The sequence below is a fragment of the Chaetodon trifascialis genome, chromosome 21 (genome assembly GCF_039877785.1).
Source record: "Chaetodon trifascialis isolate fChaTrf1 chromosome 21, fChaTrf1.hap1, whole genome shotgun sequence".
Classification (NCBI taxonomy): domain Eukaryota; kingdom Metazoa; phylum Chordata; class Actinopteri; order Chaetodontiformes; family Chaetodontidae; genus Chaetodon; species Chaetodon trifascialis.
Genome location: NC_092076.1, coordinates 8310154 through 8316161, shown reverse-complemented (window position 1 = coordinate 8316161; position 6008 = coordinate 8310154). Strand labels below are relative to the sequence as shown.

At 42.5% G+C, this 6008-nt stretch overlaps 2 protein-coding genes across 2 annotated transcripts; both read right to left on the bottom strand.

The window, feature by feature from the left end:
- Nucleotides 1-720: 720 nt before the first annotated feature.
- On the bottom strand, nucleotides 721-2274 carry LOC139350139 (dual specificity phosphatase 29-like). Its single transcript, XM_070991278.1, has 4 exons — nucleotides 2208-2274; nucleotides 1863-2082; nucleotides 1565-1788; nucleotides 721-935 (listed from the first exon to the last, which is right to left on the bottom strand). The coding sequence occupies exons 2-4, from the start codon at nucleotides 2042-2044 to the stop codon at nucleotides 721-723; spliced, it is 621 nt and encodes a 206-aa protein (XP_070847379.1). The 5' UTR covers nucleotides 2045-2082; nucleotides 2208-2274.
- Nucleotides 2182-5945, bottom strand: LOC139350138 (dual specificity phosphatase 29-like). The gene is made up of 4 exons (XM_070991276.1): nucleotides 5818-5945; nucleotides 5380-5597; nucleotides 4626-4723; nucleotides 2182-2283 (listed from the first exon to the last, which is right to left on the bottom strand). Exons 1-4 carry the CDS (start codon nucleotides 5943-5945, stop codon nucleotides 2182-2184), a joined length of 546 nt encoding a protein of 181 aa, XP_070847377.1.
- Between the last annotated feature and the right edge of the window lie 63 nt (nucleotides 5946-6008).

The window sequence follows — 6008 nt, the reverse complement described above, 5'->3', positions numbered from 1 at the left end:
CATGCAGCGATAGAGTTTGAATTCGTGGTCATCCAGGCAGCTGTTTTCTCTGCAGAACACTATTTTAGAATAAAAAGAAGTAAAAAAAAAAAAAAAAAAAAAGTTGATTTGGACTTGGACTTCACCCCTCCGAACGTGACATTAAACCTCAAAGCCAAAAGTTTCTCATCTCAAGATTTTACCCGGTAAAATCCCATAAAACCAATAAAACAGACAGGCCTTGCATGGTCACACACATTGAATATTTAATTATTAGGCCTCTGCATTAAAAGGAACTGGCGTCAGTTGTTGGAAAACGTTTGCAGGTTTGAATGGAAAATGTTCAAACGCTGTAATTTTCATTTCATTTCATCCTGAACTGCGGTTTGCTTATTTAGACTGGTTAACTTTTCCAAATTGAAAACAGCACAAAGACAATATATTTAATGTTCGACCTTCAGCCTCATTGATTTTTGAATTACCCAAATTGGCCTAAAAACCTAAACTGGACTTGAATGATGAGACTTGCAGTGATCAACCTGGTATTTCACCATGACTTGGGTTTGGAGTTGAGAGTTGCTGTGATCGCCCTCAGACTTGACTAGAACTTAAACTTGTTGTGAATGACTGAAGCCTTTTATTTGCTCCTGGTGACTTAAGCTTTGTAAGGTCGAGTCTCGAGTTTGCCTTCATGGACCTGAGGCTTGACTTGTGGCTTAACTTGCCCTACGAGTCCTTCGATCAGCTCTGCTCTCTGGACTCTTCCCTTTTCTCCAGGAGGTGCATGTCCAGCTCCCTCAGCTGTTTCAGGAAGCCCCAGTTGGGGATGATCCGCCTGCGTTTTTTCACGTGCTCAATGGCATCGACCACCGTCATGTTCTCGCAGATCATAAGGTAGGCGAGGAAGAGTGTGGCAGACCGACTCCTTCCCATCACACAGTGCACCAGCAGTTTATCTGGAGAACCACACAATCATGGAAAAGCTTCATAACACACTTTCACCCAAACCACAAAAAAATATTTTTCACTTTCCTAGAAGTGGTATCTAACCATGCGGAAAGTTTTGGCTCAGCGATATCCATGACTGAGATCTCTGCCACCAAATTTAATTTGCGGTCCTCAAAGAATAGAAGCATTTCCCGAAAACAATGTCTCAGATAATCCACAGACCTCACAGTCCCTATAAAAACCGTCCACAGCAAAGGCTGCAGATAATCCCAAGAAACCGGGACATTGTTTCTGAAAAATACACATTAATGTCGAGTTTCTTTGAGCTTCAGAAATCAAAATTCCTTTCATGCCAGCAGTGAAGGATGACGGCTGATGTTTGAGGGCGAATATCTCAAAAATCTGGCACCTACAACCAAACATTTTTTGCCACCAACTCAATATGATGGAGTAAATTTCAACCGTGGTCCTCGAAGCATTGACAAGTCTGCATTTTTTTAATGCTTTTGAGGATCTCAAGTGATCATAAAAGCATGCTCGGGTGGTGGATGTTTACATACAAATGTCTCAAAGCCACTAAAACCCTTTCCTTTATGCGATATGGTTGAAACGACCCTTTAACTACGTGTCGTCTTACTCTGAGGATTGCTCAGCGTTTCTTCTATAAACCGGGCAGCAGAGAAGAAATACTGGCTGAGGTCAAAGGTTGCCACATCTTCTGCCACCACGCCGTAGTAGACAATGTCCATGTCGCTGTAGTAACCAGCTCCGGTGTCTACGTTGTTCCACGTCCCCTCTGCTGCATTCAAGATGTGCGTAATCCCCAGCCTCTTCAGTTTATACTTGTCCTTTGCAGTCTGCCTGCAAGAAGCCAGTGTGAATATTATTGTAATCCTCTGTCGTTTTATTCAGTTTGGTAATACTTTTTTACTTACTCGTCCCCGATGTAGACATTAGTCCAGACCTCGTTGACATGAGTATAAGCCACACTCCCACGGTTGAGGATTTTCTCCAGCTCATAGCCCCCAGGTGTGACATATTCATCCACTGGACTGGATTCCTCTGCTGCCTTTGTAACATTTATCTTGGTGCCAGTCTTTGACTTGTGAGAAGCCATTTTCTCACTGTGGCTTCCTTTCACACATGATTTATTAGCTTAAGGGGGAAAAGAAATACCACACTCGCTTTTTTTTTTTTCCCTTCCACTTTTCTCCCTCTGCAATCATGCGAAAGTGCAGTTTTGGTTTTTGTTTTTCACATGCATCTCCAGAACCACTCACCGGGAGTTTGAAGTCCTCCGTCTTCCTGCTCGAAAATTTTGTTTTTATCATTCTGGCAGCTTGTTGTGAAGCAGTCCTTAAAGGCAGAACACGGTGAGGTTTAATTCTGGCAGGCTCAAGTCAGGGCACAGATTGTATAACCGCTCTGTGACGGGCATCAAATGCGGAGGATATTTTTAGGGCTGTGATGTGGCGGGCCCCTGACCTTAGCTGCCGCGTTCCCTGCCTGTGGGGAAAACTTCCACCCAGCCAGTCCCTGCCATCCACTTCTAAACACACAACTTTAATCTCCACTGCTGGCAGGAAGCCGTGCTTATCCAAACTCTGCACTTGCCAAAGGATACCCATATTCACTGGAGTGAACAGGACACTCGGAGCTTTTGCTCAGCCGTATGAGCGAATCCTTGAAATTGTGTCAGTCTCTCTCAGCCTTTCTGCATATCTTCAGACGCTGGGAGAAACCGTGTAAGCGCTGCCTCACAACACCCGTTAAGGATGTTCTGCATTTTCTGGAGCCTCTCTGGGGCCAAACGAGAACTGAAATGTGTCAGACTGTTAGACAGATGAGGTTTTTCACAGGATGGCACATGTCTTTGATTTCCCGTTATATGATATGCATGGTCCATTCAGTGATCTAAATGCAAGCCCCCAAAGTGAGAGTGTGATGATGACTGTGTTGCAGAATGGCTGGATGAAGCTGCTAACATGTCAGACAGAGTTTTCACACCATCAGACTCCTTTATTTTTCCCTCATATCTTCATACTCTGCCATCATTCATTCTGACAGTGAAATCATTAAACCTGTGATATCCAATTCCTTTTATTTTGACAGCATCTCCCTCTCTCTTTCTCCCAGCGTGCTCTGGAGAGCATCTCTTATTAAGATGGCTTCAGCGTTTCATCTCTTTTCAAAGTCTGACCTGAATCTGTATACACACACTCAGAACCATGCTGGCATATTTTTATCATCTTGTATCAAGCCTCTTTAGACATCACAGTTTTAACTGTACGGCGGTGGATTGCAGCAGTTAAGACACAGTATTTTGAGAAATGTGAATATTTAAGTGGAGCATTGTTTATTTATAGGAATACGCTGCCTCCGTGTTGTTCGAGTACAGCAGGGGTTTTGGCAGTTGTGCTACATTTGTTTTAATGGCCCCTGTGATACGTATTGATTGCGCTGTGTATTTGACACAAGCTTAAAGGGCCACATCAGCGTTTCTGTGTCTCAGCTCCTTAACGACAAATCATGCAAACTTCACATTATGGCTGTTTTCAAATGCGTGCTAAATGCTTCAGATGTGTTTTCTGACACTACAGACAGACTCTGGTTTCAGATCATTTTTGGATAAAAGCAGTTCATGGCAGAGCTGCTCTGAACTTTCTTCCAGTGTCAAGTAATTCAAGATGAATTCAAGTCAGGTCACGAGTCTTTCAAGACAAATCTGAGCCAAGTCAGCGGTCTATTGCAGGAAGTCTTAAGTCTCAAGTCGTTCAAGACTTGTCCAAGGCAAGTTGCATTACAGGTAATTCAAGACAAGTCAAATCAATACACAAGTCATTCTCGGCAAGTCTCATGTCCTTAAAGGGCAGGTTGAAGTCAAGTCCCAAGTCGTCATAAACAAATTACAAATCAAGATGAAAATTGTTCACGTCTCTGAATGCAGACATTTAAAGTCACATAAACATCTGAACATTTTCCTCCTTTGAGCGTCATGTTTTAACATAGCTGAGATGAATTCCTTTCGAGCACAGCCACAATATTTCAATGCAAATATTCAAGCTGTGTGACTGTGCGAGGCCTGTTGTTTCAGAAGAAAGTCTCAAGTTAATCAGGTCTTACAGCAAAGTGAAAGTCAAATCTCAAGTCCTCGGTTTTGTTTGTAAGTCCAGTGTTTGAAGTCCGCTCTCTTTCACAGACTCTTCAAATTTGCTCGATTTTAAAATCCACTAAGAGAACATCAAGTCTGCATTTCTTTTTCTCAATTATATCATTGTCATGACATAATGCGGTGCAGAACCTTCAATTGAATCTACATTTAAATCTGTTATAATGGCATTAAAAAGTGGTTGTGTAATGTGATGGATTACACAACTCAAGTCAGTTTGAAACATGTGCTTCCTGATTTTCATACTGTCTGGAAGGTAGAAAAATACACTGAAAAAAACCTAAAACAAAGCAGCCATGTTTTTTAAAAATGTTCAGCTTTAATGTAAAGAATATGTGAAATACATTAAACAGATCAAAACTAGTCCTTTAAGATCCTCGTTGGAGGGAATTCTCCCTCAGTGCTCCACTTCTACTCCTTGATGTTACGTTTTTTTCCTCTGCAGGGCCAAGGAAGAGTCCAAGTGACAGAGCTGATTCAGAAATCCAACATTTGGAAGAATGTTTCTGCACCTCCGAACAGCCTCCACAGCCTCCACGAGGGTAAGTCTCTCTTTGATCATGAGGAAGGCCAGAACCAGAGTCGCTGAGCGGCTGATTCCTCGCGCACAGTGGACGAGCACCTTACCTACACGGACAGGAGGCAGAATCACAGCTGTGACTGCGCAAGACATGCAAGCTGCAGCTTATATAGCTAAATAACAATCAGACTGTGGCTGATATCAAAGACACATTTTCTCCTGTAGGGGTGGAACGAGAAAGCAAAATTTAATAAAGTCAGTATAACAAAGTTAGGATGAAAACAAACTGATACAAATACAAATCAGATATTTATTTCTCCTTCGCTGTTAACTTGTTCTTATAGATTCTGGTGCAAGATGCAAAAATTGATTGTTTTCAATGAAAAAACAAATGCAATTAAAATACAATTAAGTTAAAGAAAATTGAAACTTAAGGCTGAATTCATGAATATAAAGAACAAATGTCTGAACTGTGGAGTTTCCAAAGGCTTCAGCTGGCAACAAAGCCCAATTTAAACACACTTTTTTAAGGCAGCAGTTGAATTTCCACAGTTTAATGGATGATATTCATTTCCTCCTTCTGTCATTGAATATATGCAGACTAAAAAATGAAATGTGCATTTTTGGGTCATCATTTTTCAGCTTTAATGACTCATCTTCTCACGTTTTTACACCACTGTATACTCTGTGATGCTGTGCAGTATTATTACACCCCAGGCTGAGTGTGTGTCTTCTGTTTCCTGTGGCTCAAACTGGTTCGTACCTTTCTGACTCAGAGCGCCATGAATGAAATCAGCCGTCTCGGCGAAGAACGGGCTCAAGTCAAAATCCTTACAGTCTGGTGCCTCGACTCCATGATACTGTATGTTGGTGTCTTTGTAGAACCGTGGCCCGGTGTCAATGTGCTGGGGGCCATCTGCAGCATTCACCACATGTGTTATTCCCAGATTCCCTAGCAGGGGTTTACGCTGAGCTGTAGCCCTGTGAACGACACAAGAGATGACACGAGGAGTGTAGTGGATTTTTCTCGCCTGTGGCCAGCTCTCTAAGCATATGTGTGTAAATGCAACACTTGTGACTCAAATGTACAGATTTTATATTTATCCAATCAGTTGGCCAAATAGAGGACTTGTTTGCAGCAACAGTTACTCAATCGGATCAGCATATTGCAGCGCGGCCCTGAAGTGAGAATGCCACTTATGCGTCTCCGATGTAGAGGTTGGGCCAGACCTCGTTGACAGCTCCAGTGGGGCGTCTGTTCTTCAGCAGAAGGCTGAGCAGATCGCAGGTGGGCGGTGTTTGATACTCTGGCTCCTCCTCTGGGCTCATGTCTGCGTCTTTCACTCTGGTGTTGTTGTATAATTATCACAAATTATATTCAACTCAGCACCT